Source organism: Bombina bombina, chromosome 1 (assembly GCF_027579735.1).
Source record: "Bombina bombina isolate aBomBom1 chromosome 1, aBomBom1.pri, whole genome shotgun sequence".
Lineage (NCBI taxonomy): Eukaryota > Metazoa > Chordata > Amphibia > Anura > Bombinatoridae > Bombina > Bombina bombina.
Genome location: NC_069499.1, coordinates 447,450,838 through 447,476,572, shown reverse-complemented (window position 1 = coordinate 447,476,572; position 25,735 = coordinate 447,450,838). Strand labels below are relative to the sequence as shown.

Genomic DNA, 25,735 nt, shown 5'->3' with positions numbered 1-25,735 from the left:
TTTGCTTGGGAATGGGTCATTAAGTATGTAATCAAAAAATCTGTTGTGATTAGGGACCTCTAATAAAGTTTACTTTCTAGTAGACAAGCCCCTCTCTCAAAAAAATATATCAAGTTTGTCTGAATAGTCAGGTGATCAATGTGGTAAGAGTGAACACCTTGCAATAACAAAAATTGCTTTTATTTCTGTACTGAACAATCTATATTATAACCCCCAAAAGGCCATATGTCCCCTTTTTCACATGTGGCTACCCATGATGACAATTTAGGAAGGTTATCACAGTAACAGCAGTGGTCACTGGGCTATTTTCCATATTATTTACTAAAATCTAAGAAAAAATTATAAATATTTTTTTACAGTTTTGGTCACATCTTTCTCATATGCCATGAATTATAAATGAAATAATGGTATATTGTGAATCTGCTGGGCCTGCTGAAATAAAACAATATATAATATTTGTGGGTCCCTCGCTAAAATTTGACTTACAATTGAGTTTAGGTAGGTATCAAAACAGCTCAAAATTGTCTCAGGACTGGGGTGAAAAACAGGCTTAGCAGTGATAAATTACGCTTGTTTACAAACCAGCGGCCAGATTACAAGTTTTGCGGTAAGAGGGGTGCGGTACTAACTTGCACTTTATTCTCACCGCTCACTTACATACAGCACTGGTATTACAGGTTTTTACAAACCCGCCGTTAAATGGCAAGAAGTGAGCGTAGAGCAAAATTGTGCTCCATACCGCACTCCAATACCTGCGCTGCTTAAGTCAGCGGTGAGCTGGTTGTACGTGCTTGTGCACGATTTCCCCATGGACATCAATGGGGAGAGCCGGCTGAAAAAAAGCCTAACACCTGCCAAAAAGCAGCGTAAAGCTCAGTAACGCAGTCCCATTGATTCCTATGGGGAAACAAATTATGTTTACACCTAACACCCTAACATGAACCCCAAGTCTAAACACCTCTAATCTTACACTTATTAACCCCTAATCTGCTGCCCCCGACATTGCTGACACCTACATTATACTTATTAACCCCTAATCTGCTGCCCCCAACCTTGCCGACACCTACATTATATTTATTAACCTCTAATCTCCCGCCTCCAATGTCGCCGCAACCTACCTACACTTATAAACCCCTAATTAGCCGCCCCCACGTCACCTCCACTATAATAAACATATTAACCCCTAAAGCACTGCACTCCCGCATAGCAAACACGAGTTAAATATTATTAACCCCTAATCTGCCGCCCCCAACGTCGCCGCCACTATATTAAATTTATAAACCCCTAAATCTAAGTTTAACCCTAACCCTAACACCCCCTAACTTAAATATAATTAAAATAAATCTAAATAAAACTTACTATCTTTACCTAAATATATCCTATTTAAACTAAATATTTACCTATAAAATAAACCCTAAGCTAGCAACAATATAACTAATAGTTACATTGTATCTATCTTAGGGTTTATTTTATTTTACAGGCAAGTTTGTATTTATTTTAACTAGGTAGAATAGTTACTATATAGTTATTAACTATTTAATAACTACCTAGCTAAAATAAATACAAATTAAATAATAATAATTAAATAAAAATAAAACCCACCCAATACACCCTTAAAAAATCCTAACACTAACCCCCGAAGATCCACTTACTGGGAGAAGTCTTCATCCAAGTGGCAAGATGTCCTCAACGAAGCCGGCAGAAGTGGTCCTCCAGATGGGCAGAAGTGGTCCTCCAGACGGGCAGAAGTCTTCATCCAGACGGCATCTTCTATCTTCATCCTTCCGACGCGGAGCGGCTCATCTTCAAGGCATCCGGCACAGAGCATCCTCTACAATCGATGGCTTCTTCTGGAATGAATGTTTCTTTAAGTGACGTCATCCAAGATGGCGCCCCTTAGATTCCGATTGGCTGATAGAATTCTATCAGCCAATCGGAATTAAAGTTGAAAAAATCCTATTGGCTGATGCAATTTATTTATTATTTATTTTAGCTAGGTAGTTATTAAATAGTTAATAACTATTTAATAACTATTCTACCTAGTTAAAATAAATACAAACTTGCCTGTAAAATAAAAATAAACCCTAATATAGATACAATGTAACTATTAGTTATATTGTAGCTAGCTTAGGGTTTATTTTATAGGTAAGTATTTAGTTTTAAATATGAATTATTTAGGTAAGGATAGTAAGTTTTATTTAGATTTATTTTAATTATATTTAAGTTAGGGGGTGTTAGGGTTAGACGTAGATTTATGGGTTAATAAATTTAATATAGTGGCGGCGACGTTGGGGGCGGCAGATTAGGGGTTAATAAATGTAGGTAGGTGGCAGTGATGTTAGGGACAGCAGATTAGGGGTTAATAATATTTAACTAATGTTTGTGAGGTGGGAGTGCATCAGTTTGGGGGTTAATATGTTTATTATTGTGGAGGCGATGTCCGGAGCGGCAGATTAATGCGGGAGGGCCTCAGTTTAGGGGTTAATAGGTAGTTTATGGGTGTTAGTGTACTTTTTAGCACTTTAGTTATGAGTTTTATGCTACGGCTTTGTAGCGTAAAACTCATAACTACTGACTTTAAAATGCGGTACGAATCTTGCGGGATAGGCTGTACCGCTCACTTTTTGGCCTCCCAGGACAAGCTTGTAATACCGGCGCTATGGAAGTCCCATAGAAAAAAGACTATACGCAAATTGCGTAAGTTGATTTGCGGTAAGGCCAAAAAAGTGTGGGGTGCCCCTAAATCTGCAAGACTCGTAATACCCGCGGTAGTAAAAAAGCAGCGTTATGAGGCTTAACGCTGCTTTTTTTAATCATAACGCAAGACTCGTAATCTAGCTGAGGGTATTTTGTGGAGCTCTGTCTTGGATACACTAAATGCAACATAGTCTATTACTGAGCATTTTTTCAAGCCAAAAGAAGAGTATACATCTGGTAGTACTGATACATATTTATATTTGTTTAATTGGAAGAAACATAGAGTTTAGCCAGCAGAAATACTAGGAATTCCCTCTGTGCCCAGATAGCACCACTGGTGTTTGGTGCAGTCAAATTGTGAGTAAATCTTTGTTATTTTGCATAGTTTATTTAGTCACATTATGATGGTACACACTATATGGCAGCCACTTGTTTCCTTTTTTTGCAGTTTAAAGAATATGTAATTGTTTGTGCTATAAGTATAATATCATTGGAAGACATAAATACATATTTAAAAAAGTAATTACCTCTTTAATAACTCATTAATTATGAAGCTTTGTTTTTATGTGAAAGCTACTTTATAGTCTTATTCTGGTGTGCAGTGCATTCTCTGGTCAGGTGATGCATTACTGCCTGAATATTCAACAGGAGACTGTTTTACCCATTCATTCCCTTATAAGTCATAAGCCTATAACATGCTTCACAGTGATTACTTACAGCACAAGCTTATGCATTTCTATTCCAACAGGACATTCATTTATAAAAAAAAATATTTCAGGGCCATTCATTTTGCTATGCTTTCCAATGGTGTGTCCCTGAGCTTCTTGCTATTTGCAGAACCTTGTAAAAAAAATGTCAGTTGTACAAAATGTCTTCATTACATGATTTCAAAACATTTCTTTTGCATAACAATTTTTGCAATGCAGTGCTTAATTGTTGATTCATGCTTTGAATATATTAAAAGGGATATTTATTCAATATACATTCTGTGATTAGCATTTAATCTGGAATAAAATATAATATAGAATATGGAATAGACATATCTCTGATTTCACTGAAGCCCCCCCAGTGGATGAGACAATATCAGCAAAATGACTTAGTTTAAAACTGATGGACTAAGAAAATATAAATAAGTTGAGTTATCCATATGAATAAATGCATGTTATCATTATATATGTTTCACTCTCAGAACATTATCACACATCTAAAATGAAACGGAACAAACTTTTTTTCAGGTAGTTTTTTTTATTGAAAAATTAAAACTGCATTGCATATCATCTTTAAAATGTGAACAGTTATTTTTAGTCACAGAATACCAAGAATTAATACCAGGTCACTATATATTTCTCATTCTTCAGTCATACTGTGCCACAATAAAAACAAATGTGTGACTATTGCTATGGTCCCTGACATTCCTCCTGAGTCTTTTTTATCTTCATATACATAAACCCAAGAAGGGTTTTGCTGTGTAGCGGTAATGCTTCCAATGGCTTACACTAATAGTATGAACACATTCATTATACTAAGACTTATTTCTACTTGATCTATCTGTTTCATCTTTTAAGTGTATATGTGGTCTAGCATGTTACTGTTTTCTGTATCTGCTAGTGTTGGGTATCTATGCTATAGTTTTCCTTGCTCTACAACTGTAAGAAATAAGTCTTATCTGAGCTTTCATGTAGGGTTATTAAATAGGGTTAAGCAACTTTCTAATTTACTCCTATTATCAATTTTTCTTCTTTCTATTGCTATCTTTATTTACAAAGCAGGAATGTAAAGCTTAAGAGCCGGCCCATTTTTGGTTTAGAACCTGGGTTATGCTTCCTTATTGGTTTGCTAAATGTAGCCACCAATAAGCAAATGCTATCCAGGGTGCTGAACCTAAAATGGGCCGTCTCCTAAGCTTTACATTCATACTTTTTAAATAAAGATAGCAAGAGAAAGAAGAATTTGATAATTGGAGTAAATTAGAAAGTTGCTTAAAATTGCATGCTCTATCTGAATCCTAAAAGAAAAAATGTGGGTTTAGCGTTCCTTTTAATGTCTTCTTGTGTTCACAACCTATGCTGGTATGTCTTTTTCAAAGTGGATCCTTGGGGACAATATGCTAGGGAAAATGTCTGAGATTCAGATGCGAGTAAGACAATTTGCTGTTATAAATAAAAATGATGTAAAAGAGGCCCCGAAAAATTGATTAAAATTTACTACATAGTAAAAGTAAATTTTAAACAACTTTCTAATTTACTTCTATTATTGAATGTGTTACCTTCTCTTGTTATCCTTTGTTGAAGGGTTTATCTAGGTAAGCTCAGGAGCACCAAAAGCACCTAGGTGCTAGTTGAAGATTGGTGGCTGCATATATATATATATATATATATATATATATATATATACCAATTGTCATTGGCTCACCCCATGTGTTCAGTTAGCAAACAGTAGTGCATTGCTGCTCCTTCAACAAATAATTCCAAGAGAATGAAGCTAATTTGATAATAGAAGTCATCTGAAAAGTAGTTTAAAATTGTATGTTCTACCTAAATCATGAAAGAAAATTTTTGGAATTCATGTCCCTTTAATAAGTGATAGAACAGATTCATGACTGTAATACAACCTTATGGAAAGACTCCAGAGGTTCTCCCTGTCTGTTAAGCATCACCCCTGTCATGCCTCTGACTCCTGTACTAGTAAACACACTGATGTCTCAAAACACCTCTTAATGTTGCAAAACACAGATTTAAAACTCAATCTAAGCCTTCATAATAAAATCCCATGAACACAATGATGTTAAACCTTGTATGTAATAGGAATGACATAAATAAGTCATGTCACACTAAATTGCTGTCAGCACTCCTGTACTAGAATATTTATGAGCAGAATGACATTCCTTTAAAGTTACGGAAAGGTCAAAATTGCGTGGATTTCAATTTGAAATAGAAGCATTTTTGCTTTATACTTCCATTACCAAAAATGTTTCTAGTAAGATATTGCAATTTTTCGGTGGCATACACAGGTATCCTGTGACCGTGAGGATCCATGTACCAGTACTGAAATACCACACCTCCTCAGAGAGACAGCAGTGGATTATATGAAATAAATTATGTATTCCCAAAAGCAATACACACCACAGCCAGCTCTCTGGTGCACAGGCCCTCACAGGATATGCGCATATGCCGCTGAAAAACAGTAATACATTTGCTTCTTTTTCACATTGAAATGCATCTATGCACATTTCAGTTTTAACTTCTCTATCCCTTTAATAGGCTTAAGGTAGTTATGGCTGCTTTGTAATTTATTTTGTAGTTTTCATTTGGGATAGTTATTTTAAATTGTGACAATATATTTTCTTTATTATATGAAGCCATCATCCATTACAGTATATAATATATCTCTTTACTAACAGAAGCTTCACATATCATAATAATAATTTTAAAAAAGTGCCACGGCTCACTATTAGTTATCAGTATAAAGGAATGTTTAGAAATTGCAATGAGCTGCAAGCAATACAGTTCACCCTAGTGGTAGTAACTATGGGACCCTTTTATAGTTGTGTTCTATATAAACCAGATATTAAATGTTACACTATTACATGTATTTGAAAAGCGATTTATCCAGCATTTCAATAGCATAAACAGGAAATATTTATAAAGTGTTATTCAAATTGTTACTTAATACAACACCTGCTCCTGAGCCAGGCATACAGTAAGTATCCTGGTTTAGTTCCTATACCTGCTTCCTGGTTATATGTTACAGTATAACCCTGCAGTTCAGGTGCCAAAACTCATATTGCAATTTCTACAATGAAGACTGCATAAAGCCTGGAAAGCTATTTCTAAAGTTTGCATCCTCTCAATTAAATGCATTGTATGTGCAGTGTATTACAAGTAAATCTTTACAAGTTGTTGAATATGCTGCACAAAGCAATCCATGCTAAAAAAATGGTGGTAATAAATTGCAAAACAAATAAGATGATGATTGAAAAATAATAGGCACAATGACAATTAGTACGGGGGAGCAGAGGGCATTTTAAAACTTCCTACCAACCATAAATTTGTGAGAGAGGAAATACGGTAACATTTAAAGGAACATGCCCTAATTTATTAGAGTACTTATTTTGGGACTAATGTCTATTGCAAACTATGTGTTTAAGCCCCACAAAGTGGTTAAAGACGTAGCTGAAGTCCCATTATTGTTCCTAAGCAGGACATAATTGGCCGTTACATGCTTATGTTGTTCCTAATTGGCTGACCAGCTGTGTCATGCTGGAGAGATGCAGTGTGTGGGTGCTCTGCTTAGGACTATAGCTACTGTATGTGCTATGTGCTTAGCTCTTTCCAGGGCAAACATTAGTGCTAATCAGCAATTTATTTTTTTCATTAGAAAGTCCCTGTAAGTTGTTATGAAGCTGCATTTCCTGATTATTACATACTGTATGCAGTATTTGTAAATTCTATTTCAATCAGCATTAAATGTTTTGAGAGATTAAAACAAACAGTCCTAGAGATAGATAAATACATAGATGGAAAGACAGAGAGAAATATAGACAGACGGATAGACAGACAGATATAGATAAATTATATATACTGTAGATAGAAGATAAATAGATAGATTAGATAGCATGGCAAAAAGCTAGGTCATGTCTTGTGCTGGGACTTTCTATTTACATTTTTGATCTGTTTGGTACTGTGTGAGTGTGCATGTATGTTCCTGTTTGTGCGTTTAATTGTTGTATACATGATTTATTTGTAATGTAAATGTGTATCTATATATTTACTATGTATATATATATATATTCAACTAAGTAATACTATCAATACATATATTAACATAAATATGATTTATTCATATTGTTTACATGTATGTTATGACTGACACCTAGTTCCTTCTATAGATTTTTATGGCATACCTGCCATCATCAAAACATCAAACATGGTTATAAAGATCATAAATGTGCTATACATTGTTCTAGCCATTATTGAGATACATATCCTTGCTTTTCTATGCACTACACGGTTTAATAAATTAGTATACAGAGCCACACATTAGAATATTAAATTGCACAAAAGCAAGTGTATGTATCTTAAACATTGTTTGTTCTTTAATACAGATGGGTAGCACAATGTTTAGCCAGTCTGAATGTTATTCAGTATCATCCCAACAAGCCTGTGTTTTTGGCAATGTAACCCTTTAAGTCCACAGGGTAAATATTCTATGTAATTCAGCAGTACAGTACATCTTATTGTCAAAATGGCAATAATATCAACACATTAGATATACACACATACATATATATATATACATATAGTAAGTATACATTTAGAGCAATGCTTAATGAAATTATCGAATGTCAACAGTTTTCATCAGCAATAAATTAACTACATATAATAATAAAATAATTGCAAACATTGTGCTCATACAGTATGAAGGAATAATGTGCTTTTTTTAAACCAACATATGAATTTTAAAAGTGCTACAATAGTATATAAATTATTGTTCATGAATCTATGCACTATATAGGAATCATTTGTATGTCTGCAATACCTTTGAGGGCACTATGTTAAAAATACAATTTTCACAATTTTTCTCAGTTTTCTTTGGCTCACAAAGACACTAAAATACAGTAAACATTATTTTGAACTTCAATAGTATATGTATATATCTATATATATATAAATAGAATACATTACAAATGGAAGAAAATACAAGACACCTCTTTGACATGGTAAACCTCTGCATATAAATAAGCAATAAATACTTATAATTTAATAGTTAAATTATTGTAAAACTATTACATTTATTCCCATTTCACAAAGTCATTTAACAATAATATACACAATCTACACAAATTAATCCCTAAATACAGCAAGAGTATACCTGTTACAATAACTGTGCTACTATTAACCCCCAAGACACTGAAAGGGGATGCACAACTACTTACTGGGTAATGCTTTTCTGGGGTTTGTACTGCTACAGAGAAAAGCACCAACAATGAGATTTAGTACATGACTTCAAAGTACCAGAAACCTACAAGTTATTTTATATTTGATCATTTAAATTGACAGTTTTGTGTGCATGTGTGTCTGTGCACATGTGTATAAATATGTGTGCAACTGTGCATGTATGTATGTATGAATTAATATGTGTGCATGTGCATATGTGAATTTGTAAGTGTGAAAGTATATGTGTGTTTGCTTGCATGCATTATGTGTGTGTATGTATATATATATGCATATATGTGTGTGTGTGTGTGTATGTATGCATATGTGTGTGTATGTATGTATGTATGCATATGTGTGTGCAGATACTGCATAAGTTACTTATTCCTATAGTTTGCCATGTATACGTCATAACTTTATTTTTAGGCACACTTCAAATTTAGAACATTATGCAACTCTTATTACATTGAAGGTTTCTGTGAACTTTAAAAAACACATTAATATGAGGTTTCACTGTACAAACTGTATTTTATATAGTTACCTATTATAATGATATATATATATACTGTATATATATTATATATATCTTTTTATATATATATATATATAAATATATATGCATCTTATGTTTGTTAAGGTGCAAAAACAGAATTATACATTTATTGAGGGAATCATGTTAAGATTTTGTTTTGCAATCTTCATTGAATCGAGTCCAGAAAATAATTGGTTAATTCCATTAGTGCTCGTGTCAGCACAAGGGATTTAGCCTAAAACAGCACAACACACCCCAAATATTACAAATCCTGACCCAGTCTCTCAATTTCTTCAATTAGGAAATCAATGTCAGATTTAGTAGCTGCTGGATTTGAAATGACCATTCGGAAGAAATTGGCTTTATCTCCTTGGGGCTGATATCCCACCATTGTTGTTCCAGATTCCATCATCAGAGCTTTGATTTTTGGAGCCACCTTGAAAAAAATTGGAAAATGAGACTTTGCTATGACAAAAGTTCTATGTTTTGTTCATAGATTACTGTTTTTATATATTCAAAATACAACAAAACAATATTCAAACTCAAAACAAGTTTAAATTAAATGTAAACTCTATTATAAATCTTGTGAGATACAAAGTATGATTGTGAAAACTCCACAACGTATTGCAAAACAAAACATGATATTCCACTGGCTTTTATGTTTTACCATGCAGAAGTCAGCTGAATAATGACCGCGTTCAACTTAGAGTAGAGCTAAAAATGTTATTCCCCAAAATGCTTTTTTCTTTTTTTTTTAAATCTTTGCCTTCAGATAAGACTTTCATCAAAGTGAATTTACACATAATAATCCATCTACAAACAACATTTAACAGAAAATTATTATTTTGCTTTTATGAGAGAACATCTAAAAATGTATTTTTTTCTTTTTTTAAATTGTCATTATACCGTCCACATTATACAGTTCCCAATTATACAGTAAACCAACAGTAGAATTGTAGGAAATGTCTTTATCAGCAAGCAAACAATTAATTTCTAGGAATGAGTTGGTCATCAACATGTTCATGAAGAAATATTTTAACATGTTTAAATTATCTTTTATATGTATGATAGGTTTTTTTTAGTTTAATGTCCCTGTAAATATTAGCTCATACTTTAAAGGTATATTCTAATGCAAAAATGACATGCTCTGATTCGTTACGAGTGGTGCACTAACAGTTATGCACAAGTGAAAAGGGGTTTATTGCGGGTATTTTGCGCACGTCGGGTTTATCGCTCGTATTACAAGTTGAAAGTACGGGATAGCGCGTCCTCAGAGCTCTGGTTAACTGTTTCGCAAAACAAAAAAGTAACACAAAACACTAGACATGTGCAACACTAAATTAGTTTAGTTAAAGTGAAAGTTAATCCTAGCATTTCGCAAATGCTAGGATTGACTATTGAAACAAATAAAGGGGACTTTCATTCATGAAGTATAAGATACTTCATGTAGAAATCTCCTTTATTTGTCTCAACCGATCGGCGATTTGAGCTACTAACAAAGCCCACGACTAAATTTTATTTTGCTAAGACGTGACGTTTTCACCTCTTAGCCAATACGGTAAATCCGGCGTGGCGCCCATGGGAGCCGGATTTACCGCACTGCTATTGGCTAAGAGGTAAAAACGTCACCTCTTAGGAATTTTTTTTTTTCCGTGGCATTTGTTTACAGCTCAAATCGGCGATCGGTTAAAACAAATAAAGGAGCTTTCTACATGAAGTATTTATACTTCATGAATGAAAGTCCCCTTTATTTGTTTCAATAGTCAATCCTAGCGTTTGTGAAACGCTAGGATTAACTTTCACTTTAAGTTTAAAAAAAAATTAATTTTGGCAAATTAGTATGTTAAGTTAAATGCATTATTCTATTCTAAACTTTAGAATAGAATAATGAATATGAATAAAAAATGGATCCGAAAAAACAAAAGGATCTGAAAAAATGATTTAACTTAACATAACTAATATGCCGCCGATTGCCAAAATAAAATGATCTAAAACCGCAGCCGCCGCCACCCACATCACCAACACTAAATAAAGCTATTAACCCCTAAACCGCCATTTCCCTCTACATCGCCAACACTAACTAAACCTATTAACCCCTACCCTCATAGCCGACAATAACTAAACCTATTAACCTCTAAACCACAGTTCCCCGACATCGCCAACACTAACTAAACCTATTAACCCCTAAACCGTAGTTCCCCAACATCGCCGATACTAACTAAACCTATTAACCCCTAAACCGCAGTTCCCCGAAATCGCCGACACTAACTAAAACACTAAATAAACTTATTAACCCCTAAACCGCCATTCCCAAACATCGCCAACACTAACTAAACGTATTAACCCCTAAACTGCAGTTCCCCAACATCGCCGACACTAACTCAACCTATTTACCCCTAAACCACTGTTCCCCCACATCGCCGACACTTACTAATCCTATTAACCCCTAAACCGCAGTTCTCCAGCATCACCGACACTAATGAAACCTATTAACCCCTAAACCGCAGTTCCCGGACATCACCGACACTAACTAAACCTATTAACCCCTAAACCGCCGTACACCCACATCGCCAACACTAACTAAAACACTATCACCTAGATTACGAGTCTTGCGTTAGCCTAAAAAAGCAGCGTTGAGAGGTCCCAACGCTGCTTTTTCACGCCTGCTGGTATTACGAGTCAGGCAGGTACAGGTGTACCGCTCACTTTTCTTCCGCGACTCGAGCTTACCGCAAATCCCCTTAGGTAAATTGCGTATCCTATCTTTTCAATGGGACTTGCTTAACGCCGGTATTACGAGTCATGGAAGAAGTGAGCGGTAGACCCTCTCTGTCAAGACTCCTACCGCATTTAAAAGTCAGTAGTTAAGAGTTTTATGGGCTAATGCCGTAACATAAAACTCTTAACCAAAGTGATAAAAAGTACATTAACACCCATAAACTACCTATTAACCCCTAAACCGAGGCCCACCCCCACATCGGAAACACTTAAATTATAAGTTTAACCCCTAATCTGCCGACTGGACATCGCCGCCACTTTAATAAATATATTAACCCCTAAACCGCCGCACTCCCGCCTCGCAAACACTAGTTTCATTTTATTAACCCCTAATCTGCCGTTCCTAACATCGCCGACACCTACCTACATTTATTAATCCCTAATCTGCCACCCCCAAAATGTCACCACTACTATATTAAAGGTATTAACCCCTAAACCTAAGTCTAACCCTAACCCTAACACCCCCTAACTTAAATATAATTTAAATAAATCTAAATAAAATAACTACAATTAAATAAATTATTCCTTTTTAAAACGAAATACTTACCTATAAAATAAACCCTAAGATAGCTACAATATAACTAATAGTTACATTGTAGCTATTTTAGGATTTATTTCTATTTTACAGGCAAGTTTGTATTTATTTTAACTAGGTAGAATAGTTATTAAATAGTTATTAACTATTTAATAACTACCTAGCTAAAATAGAAACAAATTTACCTGTAAAATAAATCCTAACCTAAGTTACAATTACACCTTACACTACACTATCATTAAATTAATTACCTAAACTACCTACAATTAATTGCAATTAAATGCAATAAACTAAAGTACGAAAAACAACAAACACTAAATTACACAAAATAAAAAAATAATTACAATTTTTTAAACTAATTACACCTAATCTAATCCCCCTAATAAAATAAAAAAGCCCCCCAAAATAATAAAAATCCCTACCCTATACTAAATTACAAATAGCCCTTAAAAGGGCCTTTTGCGGGGCATTGCCCCAAAGTAATCAGCTATTTTACCTGTAAAAAAAAAGACAATACCTCCCCAACATTAAAACCCACCACCCACACACCCAACCCTACTCTAAAACCCACCCAATCCCCCCTTAATAAAACCTAACACTAACCCCCTTGAAGATCACCCTACCTTAAGCCATCTTCACCCAGCCGGCACAAGTGGACCTCTAGACCGGCAGAAGTCTTCATCCGATCCAGGCAGAAGAGGACCTCCAGACCGGCAGAAGTCTTCATCCAGGCGGCATCTTCTATCTTCATCCATCCAGAGCGGAGCGGGTCCATCTTCAATCCAGCCGACGCGGAGCATCCTCTTCAAACGAAGTCCAAGCGAAGAATGAAGGTTCCTTTAAATGACGTCATCCAAGATGGCGTCCCTTGAATTCCAAATGGCTGATAGGATTCTATCAGCCAATCGGAATTAAGGTAGGAAAAATCCTATTGGCTGATGCAATCAGCCAATAGCATTGAGCTCGCATTCTATTGGCTGATTGGAACAGCCAATAGAATGCGAGCTCAATCCTATTGGCTGATTGGATAAGCCAATAGGATTGAACTTCAATCCTATTGGCTGATTGCATCAGCCAATAGGATTTTTCCTACCTTAATTCTGATTGGCTGATATAAGCCGTACACCCACATCGCCAACACTAACTAAAGCTATTAACCCCTAAACCTAACACCCCCTAACTTTAACATAATTAAAATAGACCTAAATTAAAGTTACAATTAACTACCTAAAAATAAACCTAATCTACCCATTGCTCCGAAAAGAGCATTTGTATGGGCATTGCCCTTAAAATGGCATTCAACTCTTTTACTGCCCTTAAAGGGACATTCAGCTCTTTTTCGGCCCATTAAAATAAAAAATTCCTAATCTAAAAAAAAAACACCCCCCCAAAAAAAAACCTAACCCCAAAATCGGTACTCACAGTTGCTGAAGTCCGGCCAAAGATCTTCATCCCAGCGGCAAGGCATCTTCATCCAGGCGGCTCCATCTGAATCCATCATGGGATCGGCATCTTCTGTCTTTATCCCAGCGGAGGCAGAGCGGTCGGTGGATGTGTGGAGGCGGAGGTCCAGGCGGAGGATTTGAATCAGCAAATAGGAATGAGAGCTGCTTAATTCCTATTGGCTGATTTGAACAGCCACTAGGATTTAAGCAGCTCTCATTCCTATAGGCTGATTTTAATTTTTCAGCCAATAGGAATAAAAGGGGTACCTTGCATGCATTCTTCAGTGTGCGGCTGTCAATCGCATGAAGAGGACCTCCACGTCGGACCGATGGACCTCCGCCTGGACCTCTGCCTCCGCGCATCCACCAACCGTTCCGCCTCCGCTGGGATGAAGATAGAAGATGCCGGTCCCGCGATGGATGAAGATGGAGCCGTCTGTATGAAAATGCTTAGCCGCTGGGATGAAGATCTTTCAACAGACTTCAGCAACTGTGAGTACCAATTTTGGGGTTAGTGTTAGGTATTTTTTTTGTTTTTTTGGGGTGTTTTTTTCTTTTAGATAGGGCTTTTTTTTTATTTTAATGGGCCGAAAAAGAGCTGAATGCCCTTTAAAGGGCAATGCCCATACAAATGCCCTTTTCAGGGCAATGGGTAGATTAGGTTTTTTATGGTTTTTTTTTTTATTTTGGGGGTTTGGGGGGGTGTGGGTTTGTAATGTTAGGGGGTGTTTGTTGTAATTTTTTAACAAAAGAGCTGATAACTTTAGGGCAATGCCATACAAAAATCCCTTTTAAGGGCCCTTAGTAGTTTATTATAGATTAGGTTTTTTTATTTTGTGGTGTTTTTTTTTTTTTTTTTAAATGGGGTATTAGAATAGGAATAATTTTTATTGTTTTGGATAATTTCGTTTGTTATTTTTTTGTAATGGCAGTTTTTTTTATTTTTTATTTTTTTAGTGTTTATTATTTCTTTCATGTAATTGGCAAGAGTCCATGAGCTAGTGACGTATGGGATATACAATCCTACCAGGAGGGGCAAAGTTTCCCAAACCTCAAAATGACTATAAATACACCCTTCACCACACCCACAATTCAGTTTTACAAACTTTGCCTCCTATGGAGGTGGTGAAGTAAGTTTGTGCTTGATTTCTATGATTTCTTCTATGATAAGCGCTTCTAAGCATTCTGATGCCCAATTCCTCTCAGAGTACAGTGTTTGTCAGAGGGATGTGAAGAAGAGTATCGCCTATTGATTTTTTATAGTTTTTCTCATGGAAAATCTTTTCAAGGGTTCTCTGTTATTGGTCGTAGGGATTCATCTCCTACCTCCCTTTCCAGATCGACGATATACTCTTATACCATTACCTCTGCTGATAGTTTTCAGTACTGGTTTGGCTATCTGCTATATGTGGATGGGTGTCTTTCGGTAAGTATGTATCATTATTTAAGACACTGCCAGCTATGGTTGGCACTTGATGTATTTATATAAAGTTCTAAATATATGTATTTACTTATATTTGCCATGAGTCAGGTCTGTGTGTATTTCCCTTTGCAGTCCGGCAGTTTCAATATGGGAATCATGTTTTAGGAAGTTTTTGTCTTACCTAGGTTATAGTCTTTTTTCAATTTGACTTGTTTTTCTTTTAAAACTTGCGGGCAAATTAGGCTTGAGAGGGCGCAAAATGCTGTTATTTATTGCGTCATTCTTGGCGCAAGAATTTTTTGGCACGAATGTGTGTCTATGATGATGCAAGTTCGTTATTTCCTGTGTCTTAGTTGACGCCAGGTTGTTTGGCGCGAAGTTGTGTTTGTTATGATGCGAGTTGCATCATTTCCGGATGTTTGTTGGCTAGTGGAGATTATATCTCCAGTTGTAGTATGTAACAGTTGTCATGATAAGCTTTTGCATGCAGAAAAAGTTTCTATTAGTGCTAGTACAGTATCTGTTGTTTGTTTGTTGTATGGCTGCTATTCCGCCTTCAAATAAACGTAAAAGGTCTTTTAAAACTTCTCATAATACTGATGAAATTTGTAATGACCGACAACATACTGATATATCCACCTCTGATTCGGAAGATCCTACTTCAGACATTGACACTGATAAATCAACTTATCTTTTTTAAGATTGAGTATATTCGTTCTTTGTTAAAAGAAGTGTTGATAACTTTGGATATTGAGGAGTCTCGTCCTCTTGATAATAAATCCAGTAAACGTTTAAATTCTGTCTATAAACCTCCTGTGATTACTACTGAGGTTTTTCTGGTTCCTGATGCTATTTCTGATGTGATTGCTAAGGAATGGTCTAAGCCTGGTACTTCTTTTGTTCCATCTTCAAGGTTTAAAAAGTTGTATCCTTTGCCAGTGGCTAAATTAGAGTTTTGGGGAAAAGTCCCTAAGGTTGATGGGGCTATTTCTACTCTTGCTAAGCGTACTACTATTCCTTTAGAAGATAGTACCACTTTTAAGGATCCTTTAGATAGGAAAATGAAATCTTATCTAAGAAAAGCTTATTTACATTCTGGCTATATTCTCAGACCTGCCATTTCTATGGCTGATGTTGCAGCTGCATCAACTTTTTGGTTTGGATAGCTTAGCACAACGGGAAAAAGATTATGATTTGCATAGCATTGTTCGTTTGCTTCAACATGCTAATCATTTTATCTGTGATGCTATTTTTGATATCATCAAGATTGATGTTAAATCTATGTATTTGGCTATTTTAGCTAGAAGAGCTTTATGGCTCAAATCATGGAATGCTGACCTGGTATCTAAATCTAGGTTACTATCTCTATCATTCCAGGGTAATAATTTGTTTGGTTCCCAGTTTTATTTCCACTATTACTGGGGGGAAGGGAGTTTTTTTGCCCCAAGATAAAAAGTCTAAGGGTAAATCTAAAGCTTCTATAATCGGTTTCCTTCCTTTCGTCAGAATAGAGAACAGAAAACCACTCCTTCCCCTAAGGACTCTGTCTCCAATTGGAAGCCATCTTTGAGTTGGAATAAATCCAAGCCTTATAAGAAAAAAAAAGCCAGCCCCCAAGACTGCATGAAGGTGCAGCCCTCAATCCAGTTCTACTGGTGGGCAGGTTCCGTTCAGAATCATTGGATTCAGAATATTGTCTCTCAGGGGTATCAATTAGGTTTCAGAATAAGACCTCCTGTGAGAAGATTTTTTTCTCTCTCATGTGACAACAAATCCTGTGAAAGCTCAGGCCTTTCTGAAGTGTGTTTCAGATCTGGAGCTTTCAGGCGTAATTGTACCAGTTCCACTTCTGGAACAGGGTCTAGGTTTTTATTCAAATCTATTCATCATATGAGACCTCTGCAGCTTTGCATGCTGAATAAATGGTGCAGGGATTATACTCGGATATCACTATTGATATTCTTAAATCCCAACACTCAACTCTCTCTGACTTGGTGGTTAGACCATCATCGGATTATTCAAGGGGCCTCTTTTGTTCATCCTTCCTGGACTGTGATTTCAACAGATGCAAGTCTCACAGGTTGGGGAGCTGTCTGGGGGTCTCTGACAGCACAAGGAGTTTGGAACCCTCAAGAGGCGAGGTTACCAATCAATATTTTAGAACTCTGTGCTATTTTCAGGGCTCTTCAGGCTTGGCTTCTATTAAAGAGAGAATCATTCATTCATTTTCAGACAGACAATATCACAACTGTGGCCTATGTCAATCATCAGGGCGGGACTCGCAGTCCTTTAGTGATGAAAGAAGTATCTTGGATACTTTCTTGGGTGGAATCCAACTCATGTCTAATTTCTGTGATACATATCCGATGTGTAGACAATTGGGAAGCAGATTATCTCAGCCGTCAGTCTTTACATCCAGGGGAGTGGTCTCCAGATGTATTTTGTCAGATTGTACAGATGTGGGGTCTTCGCAAAATAGATCTGATGGCTTCCCATCTAAACAAAAAGCTTCCCAGGTACCTTTCCAGGTCCAGGGTTCCTCAGGCGGAGATGGTGGATGCGTTAGCAGTTCCTTGGTTTTACCAGCCTGCTTACATTTTTCCGCCTCTAGTCCTTCCAAGGGTGATTTCCAAGATCATAATGGAACAATTGCATGTGTTTCTGATAGCACCAGCATGGCCTCACAGGTTTTGGTATACGGATATTGTCCTGATGTCCAGTTGCCAATCTTGGCCACTTCCTTTAAGGCCAGAACTTCTGTCTCAAGGGCCGTTTTTCCATCAGGATCTCAAATCACTAAATTTGAAGGTATGGAAATTTAATGCTTAGTGCTTAGTCATAGAGGTTTCTCTGACTCAGTGATTAATACTATGCTACAGGCTCGTAAGTCTGTTTCAAGGACGATTTATTGGAAAGCCTATATTTCAAGGTGTTCTCATAAAATCTCTTGGCATTCTTTTAGAATTCCTAGAATTTTACAGTTCCTTCAGGATGGTTTGGATAAAGGTTTGTCTGCAAGTACTTTGAAGGGACAAATCTCTGCTCTTTCTGTTTTATTTCATAGAAAGATTGCTAAACTTCCTGATATGCACTGTTTTGTTCAGGCTTTGGTTTGTATCAAGCCTGTTATTAAATCAATCTCTTCTCCTTGGAGTCTTAATTTGGTTTTAAAGGCTTTGCAGGGTCCTCCTTTTGAGCCTATGCATTCTTTGGATATTAAACTACTTTCTTGGAAAGTGTTGTTTCTTTTAGGCTATCTCTACTGCTAGAAGAGTTTCTGAATTGTCTGCTCTCTCTTGCAAATCTTCTTTTCTGATTTCCTTCAGGATAAAGCTGTTTTGCGGACTTCGTTTAAATTTCTTCCTAAAATTGTGAATTCTAACAACATTAGTAGGGAAATTGTTGTTCCTTCTTTGTGTCCTAATCCTAAGAATGCTCTTGAAAGATCTTTACATTCTTTAGATGTTGTAAGAGCTTTGAAATACTATATCGAAGGTACTAAGGATTTCAGAAAGACTTCTAGTCTATTTGTTGTGTTTTCTGGTTCCAGGAAAGGTCAGAAAGCTACTGCCATTTCTTTAGCATCTTGGTTAAAGCTTTTGATTCACAAGGCTTATTTGGAGGTGGGACAGTCTCCGTCTCAGAGAATTACAGCTCATTCTACTAGATCAGTCACCACTTCTTGGGCTTTTAAAAATGAAGCTTCAGTTGATCAGATTTGCAAAGCAGCAACTTGGTCTTCTTTGCATACATTTACTAAATTTTACCAATTTGATGGATTTGCTTATTCAGAAGCAGTCTTTGGTAGAAAAGTTCTTCAGGCAGCTGTCTCAGTTTGATTCTTCTGCTTATAATTTAAGTTTTTTTCTTGTCATTTATGTGAAATTCATGAAAAATACTTATTTTTTTTTGTGTGTTTAATTTTTTTCAGCGGAAATAGCTGTTTTTATTTTATCCCTCCCTCTCTAATGACTCTTCTGTGGTCTTCCACATCTTGGGTATTTATATCCGATACATCACTTGTTCATGGACTCTTGCCAAGTACATGAAAGAAAACATAATATATGTAAGAACTTACCTGATAAATTCATTTATTTCATATTGGCAAGAGTCCATGAGGCCCACCCTTTTTATGGTGGTTACGGTTTTTGTATAAAAGCACAATTATATTTCCTGTTCCTCTTTTTGTATGCTTTTGTACTCCTTATTTTATTACCCCACTTCTTGGCTATTCGTTAAACTGAATTGTGGGTGTGGTGTATTTAGAGGCATTTTGAGGTTTGCGAAACTTTGCCCCTCCTGGTAGGATTGTATATCCCATACGTCACTTCACCCCCAATGCAGAGGCCAAATAGATAGTGAAGATAGGCGATTACAGTGCCCATCTGATTGGTTGTGAATCCTGTCACTCACTGAGACATGGACCAATCAGATGTATGGAATCACCGGAAGTGATGTCAGATTGGAGTTTTCGATCTATTAGAGTTTTCAATAGAACACCTCTCACTCTCTGGGCTCCCGGTTGTGTCTACACTAACGCTCAATCTCTGAGTCTGCAGCCCGATGTGCCCTAATCTCATGAGAATGAGCGTTGTGTTTCAGTCATGTTCTGCTTCTGCGGGCAGCCAGGATCCCTCCTATTGCCTCAAAGGAGCATGTGGGGGCCCCACATGCTCCTTTCATCCAATAGGAGCTTAGATGATCGTCTGTGCCTAGACGTCCCCATGCTAACAGATGGGTGATTTCAGAAATCTCTTAAAGGCACAGACGAAGCATGTGCAAAGTCCTCTCAAACAGGACAGATTACCAAAATGCCCTGCCTGAGAGTACCGTGCAAATGCAAGTTGTTTTTTTTAATGCATTTGTTTGTTTTTTAATGAAAGCAACCTAAAAACAAACAAACAAACAAACAAACAAACACCTATTCCTAATTGTGCCACCACAATGGTATTTTATTTATTTTTTTATTTTTATTTTTCCCTTTCCCCAAAAATTGTGGGGTGCTGCCACTTTGAAGGAGCCTCCACTGTATATAAGTCTATTGGAGCTCTTTGCAATTAAGTAGATGCAAACATGAAAAAGCATATTTATGCAATATTCATTTTTAACAAAGCTTTTTACTGTGTATGCACTGTAAATATTTCACATTCATTCCAATGTTCTACAGATGTTCTATGTATTTATAAATAGATATTCCTAACTATATCCGTATATATCCATACCTATATATAGGTATAGATATATATTGTACCCAAATACCATTAGATACATGTAGAAATATGTATTTATCAATAAATAGAACATCTGCTGTGAGAAAAACACTGAAATGTGAAATATTCATATTTTCATGTCGGGTTAGCGCACTTGAGATTATGCGATCAGGTTTGTGTGCAAGTAGGGTTTGCCACTTTTTTGCTCCATTGACTTCCATGGGGGAATACGTAAATGCGTGTGCGATATCCTAAGTTCGGCTTTTTGCACCCATTGAGTTAGCATTTGTGCAAAAACTGTTTACTTTCAACTTGTGATACGAGCGTATAAAAAGTTTACTTCTAGCGGAGTTAGCAAGCGAGCGGGAGGTGTTAAATACTGTTCCACTTGTAATCTGTTTCACATAAAGAACATTACATAGCAACATAAACATTTCTCAAGATAAAATTTGTGTTTCTAATGTCTAATTTTTTTTTAAGGGCCTTGTCGTACCAATGAGACTTCACCTGAGTGGCAAGGTTTTTAATATCAGGCCCTCGTTCTGAATTTCATACGAGTAGTAGATTTTTTTTCTTACACATTTCAAAGTTAGTTAAATTTTCCTTCCCCCTGCATCATGTGACAGCTATCAGTCAATCACAAAATGCATACACATATACACTGAATTCTTGCACATGCTCAGTAGGAGCTGGTGCCTCCTCAGTTGGGTATATTTTGATAATAGGAGTGAATTGGAAAGTTATTTACAATTGCAGGCTTTATCTGGCTCATGAAAATGTTAGTTTCTTTAAGGGGATACCAAAGATAAAATTCAACTGTCATCATTCATATAATGCCCTCTAGTTATCAAGCAGTCAACCTCAAATACGCTGGAATTCCGCAGCGTATTTGTGGCGAGGCTGATTCGCCTAAGTTATCAAGCCCTACACACCGGCAAAAGTAGAATATAGTGACGTAAGCTTCGATCTGCCGGACTCAGTCCAACACAGATCGATTCTTACGTCACTCCAGATGTTCCGAACACAAGTTTGGCACAATCTGACTACTTTTGCTAGTTATCAAAAAACTAGCAGGTACGCTCAGCACTTTTCCGGCCCAGCGCACCTGGTTTTCAATCCGCCGCCCTGGAGGTGGCGGATCCCATAGGAATCAATGGGAGTCTGACCATAGCGAAAGTTCATGTTCGCTGCTGCCCGACATCCCATTGATTCCTATGGGAGATGTCTGCACCTAACACCCTAACATGTACCCTGAGTCTAAACACCCATAATCTGCCCCCCTACACCGCCGCCACCTACATTAAACATGCTAACCCCTAAACCGCCGCTCCCGGACCCCGCCGCAACTATAATAAATGTATTAACCCCTAAACCGCCGCTCCCGGACGCCGCCGCAACTATAATAAATGTATTAACCCCTAAACCGCTGCTCCCGGACCCCGCCGCAACTATAATAAATGTATTAACCCCTAAACCGCCGCTCCCGGACCCCGCCGCAACTATAATAAATGTATTAACCCCTAAACCGCCGCTCCCGGACCCCGCCGCAAATATAATAAATGTATTAACCCCTAAACCGCCGCTCCCGGACCCCGCCGCAACTATAATAAATGTATTAACCCCTAAACCGCCGCTCCCGGACCCCGCCGCAACTATAATAAATGTATTAACCCCTAAACCACCGCTCCCGGACCCCGCCGCAACTATAATAAATGTATTAACCCCTAAACCGCCGCTCCCGGACCCCACCGCCACCTACATAATACCTATTAACCCCTAATCTGCCCCCCCTACACCGTCGCCACCTATAATAAATTTATCAACCCCTATCCGGCCCCCCCTACACCGCCACAACCTATAATAAATTTATTAACCTATAAACCTAAGTCTAACACTAACCCTAACACCCCCCTATCTTAAATATTAATTAAATCTTGTAATATTTTTTTAATTTTTGTAACTTAGTTTTTTTAATTTTTTGTACTTTAGCTAGCTTATTTAATTGTATTTAATTGTGGCTACTTGTAGTTAATTAATTTAATTTATTTAATGATAGTGTAGTGTTAGGTTTAATTGTAATTTAGGATTTATTTTACAGGTAATTTTGTATTTCTTTTAGCTAGGTAGTTATTAAATAGTTAATAACTATTTAATAACTATTCTACCGAGTTAAAATAAATACAAAGTTACCTGTAAAATAAATATAAATCCTAAGATCGCTACAATGTAATTATTAATTACATTGTAGCTATCTTAGGATTTATTTTACAGGTAAGTATTTAGTTTTAAATAGGAATAATTTATTTATTGATAGTGTAGTGTTAGGTGTAATTGAAACTTAGGTTAGTTTTTATTTTACAGGTAAATTTGTCTTTATTTTATCTAGGTAGCTATTAAATAGTTAATAACTATTTCATAGCTATTGTACTTAGTTAAAATAAATTTAAATTTGCCTGTAAAATAAAAATAAATCCTAAAATAGCTACAATATAATTATTAGTAATATTGTAGTTATATTAGGGTTTATTTTATAGGTAAGTATTTAGTTTTAAATAGGAATAATTAATTTAATAAGAGTTATATTTATTTAGATTTATTTAATTAATATTTAAGATAGGGGGATGTTAGGGTTAGTGTTAGACTTAGGTTTAGGGGTTAATAAATTTATTATAGGTTGCTGCAGTGTAGGAGGGGCAGATTAGGGGTTAATAAGTTTAATATAGGTGGCGGCGGGGTCCGGGAGTGGCGGTTTAGGGGTTAAACAATTTATTTAGTTGCGGCGGGGTCCGGGAGCGCGGCTTTTTGACAGCTTTTTTGATAACTTTGGCGAGCGTATTCAGGTCCGCAGCGGCAATGTGAGGCGAGCTCAGGCGGGCGTATTGGGGCCGGCGGAGGCAGGTAAGTAGACACGTTGATAACTAGAGGCCAGAGAGTGAAATTTGAAGAGACTTTTTAATTTACTCATATTATCAACTGTATGTTGTTCTTTGGTTATCTTTTGTTAAAAAACATACCTAGGTTTTCCTGGATCTGCATTATTGTTTATATTTTAGTATTAATAGTGTGACCCACTTTATGTTGATAGGCTAATGTAATATTCCCTGCTCATAAAATTATTTGATTTCTATACATCCCGCTTTTGACAATGAGCAATATGTATAGTTATGTAAAGTGAAGGCCATAGGTTCTAAGAATAGATTTGTCTGAATATTAGTGATGTCAATATATCTCAATGCTTATGTTTACTTTTTAATTATTTGCTTCCTTGGAATCTATGTCATTTTGGAACCTTTGATTTACTGATATTATGTTACTTAAGTCTCCAATAAAGCATTTGAAATTAAAAGAAATAAAAAAAATACCTAGGTTGAGTCAAAAGCAGCAATGCACTACTGGAAGCTAGCTGTTTATTGGTGGCCACTTGTCATTGACTCACCAGATGTGTTCAGCTAGATCCCAGTAGCGAACTGCTGCCCTGGAGTGTAATTTAACTATGTTAATTGCCTTTGAATGGTTAAAACAAAGTAATATGCAAGCAATATTTCATTATAAAATGATCAAATTAGAGCACTTTTATGTCCCTTTAAACACATAGATATTGTACTGCCCCAAGCAGCAGAACACAGGCAGTGGGCAAATTATGAGCGGCACTTGCCAATAGCTTGCCATGTTCTGCTATAAAGCTGCAATGCTTGCGTCTCTGAAGCAGGGCTTCACTTGTGTGTTTAACAACTTTGCTGAAGTTAAACACATAGCTAGGAGTAGCTAGATAAAATAACATGCACTAACTAATAAAAACATGTCATCTTTGCATTTGAATATCCCTTAAATAATTATAATTTAACCATTGTTATAAAATGAAGCAACAACTCAACTACTATTATCTCCTAGAAGCTCCGTTAACAGATGATAATACTTTCATGCTTTTTTGAGACTTGTTTCTGTGTCTAATACTGCAATATAAAAGTATGGAAGTCACATAGTGATGGAACTAGAGGATATGACAAATCACGATTACTTCTGAGCATCTGCCTAATTACTTGTCTGCGGCAATATTGCTATCAGCAACTTTGTATTGATGCAGGGAACCCAAAGCTAAGAAACGCCACACAAACATAAGCAATCTTGTTTCTGCTTGGTTTAATGCCACCATTACCCATTATCTAATCGTATTAATCCTTGCAAACTGTATTGGTGGCGTACATTAAGACTAAATGTTTTGGCATCAGTGTTTATCACAAAGTTTATTTAAGAAGCAAAAAGCATTAAAGCTTTTATTGCAATACAGAAATCCAGATGATTTTCATAAGCTTTTTTTCTTGCTCAGGCTGTTGAGCAGTTGGGAACATCAGATCTCTTGAAAGGAACTTGTCAGCTATCTTTTTGTATCTAATTCCTGTTATTAATTATATGCAAATATATCAATTAGGGACACAGCTTTTCAATTCCTTTAACTAGTTCAGTGTGGAATCGCTGTGATAGGCCAGGCTGACACTCAACCATTGAGTGGTAGTAACTTGATAGACAATGGTTCAGTACTCGCTCCAAAGGTTTGCCTAAAATATCAAGCTTTTCTTATAAAAAATCATCTTCAGCCTTGAGAAAGTGCAAGGGGTGTGAAAAAGACAAGTGCGCAGGTGAAAATTTTGTTTTGTTGGATTTTTCCAAATGTTGGCTTTGGGTTTAGATGAATTCCGTCCATGTGGGCATTTGTTTCTGATGAATATTTTTGGATTTGGATTTATTAACATTATTTCCAATGGAAACAGCAAATATATACAACTAATGTTAACAAAAATCTTACACTATAGGATTTGAACAATTAAAAGAAATTATCTTTTAATGTTAAAGTGAATGTAAAGTTGAATGAATGAGTGCCCGGAAAAATACTTTTAAACACAGGGGCACTTTCATTCATTAAACTTTACATTGCAGCGTTTAAAAAAAATAAAAATATTTACCTATTCTTTAGGAAACCCAGACCCCGATCCTCCGCCCGCAGCTCCTTTGTACTTAGCTCTTCAATGACGAAACTGTATTCCTCCAATCATGGCGTGGGGACACTCTGGGGTGCACGCCATGATTGGAGGAAGACGGTTTTGTCATTTATGGTAAGTACAGAGGAGCTACGAACGGAGGATCGCGGTCTGTGTTTGCTAAAGAAAAAGGAATTTATGAAAAA

The 25,735-nt window shown here is 36.4% G+C and overlaps 1 protein-coding gene across 2 annotated transcripts in view; it reads right to left on the bottom strand.

Annotated features, from left to right (window-relative positions):
- Positions 1–9,424: 9,424 nt before the first annotated feature.
- Positions 9,425–25,735, bottom strand: part of GAD1 (glutamate decarboxylase 1) — a 170,324-nt gene continuing 154,013 nt past the window's right edge. For both annotated transcript variants that reach the window (XM_053690083.1, XM_053690082.1), the window contains one exon: positions 9,425–9,598. In XM_053690083.1, the coding sequence (XP_053546058.1) occupies positions 9,425–9,598 (174 nt within the window). The remainder of the gene's footprint in view (positions 9,599–25,735) is intronic.